General features: G+C 62.3%; 1 protein-coding gene across 2 annotated transcripts in view; it reads right to left on the bottom strand.

Moving 5' to 3' along the window:
• Positions 1-814, bottom strand: part of SAMD10 (sterile alpha motif domain containing 10) — a 52,270-nt gene that overhangs the window by 7,077 nt on the left and 44,379 nt on the right. For both annotated transcript variants that reach the window (XM_019510079.1, XM_019510078.1), the window contains exon 4: positions 539-679. In XM_019510079.1, the coding sequence (XP_019365624.1) occupies positions 539-679 (141 nt within the window). The remainder of the gene's footprint in view (positions 1-538; positions 680-814) is intronic.

An 814-nucleotide genomic window follows, 5' to 3' on the forward strand; every position in this document is an offset into this window, starting at 1 on the left:
GGAAACGCTTGAGCCCTTTGCAAGGGTGAGCAGCCTACAGTGCCGGAAATGGGTCATATGCAGGTACCTAGGACCTGGCTGCAGCCCGCTGACCTAGCGAAAGGCAAGGATGCTTTGCTTTTGCTTTGCAGCTCAATCCCTGCTCCTGGGGATGTTGAGGGCACAAAGCCTGGATTCTTATCTCCTCCCAAGGCAAATTGCTCCTGCCAGTCAGTAGCAGGAAGGGAACGAAGGGCCCATAGGAAGAGCTGGGTGGTACTCCCTAGACAAAGCCGGCAGCACAACTGAGCCCTGGGATGCTGTGACAGCTCTCCTGGGTGGGACCTGACTTCATCCTTGCTGGGATTTTGTTGCAAGGTGGGCACGGCCATGCTCGCTGCTTCCAAGCTGCAGTAGGGCTGGGATTCACCCACCAAGCACAGCTGGACCAGTCCCCATCCCAGCCTGCCCAGTCCCTCTTCCCCTCTCCCACCCTGGTGTTTGCCCCACGGCTGCAGGGCAAAGGGTGCAGCTGCCACCTCTGCCCCCTCCTGGTTACCTTGGCTGAGCAGCTGCAGGTTACGGACCTCCTCCCGCACCTGGAGCTGCAGGACCTGCTGGAGGACCTCCTGCCGCTGCGACTCGTGGATGATGCCCATGCGCTGCAGCTTCTCGGCATTGAGCCGCAGCAGCGCACGACCTGCGGGCCACAAGCAGAGAGGTCAGAGCCACGCAATAGGCAGCCCCCAGGCTGCCCAGGGGCCAGCGAGCCAAGGAGGCCCCCGAGCTGCCCCCATGCGGCTGCGACCATGGGCTGCGGGATGGAGCCGCAAAC

The sequence above is a fragment of the Gavialis gangeticus genome, unplaced genomic scaffold, assembly GCF_001723915.1.
Source record: "Gavialis gangeticus isolate Ggan-Ray unplaced genomic scaffold, GavGan_comp1, whole genome shotgun sequence".
NCBI classification, from domain to species: Eukaryota; Metazoa; Chordata; order Crocodylia; family Gavialidae; genus Gavialis; species Gavialis gangeticus.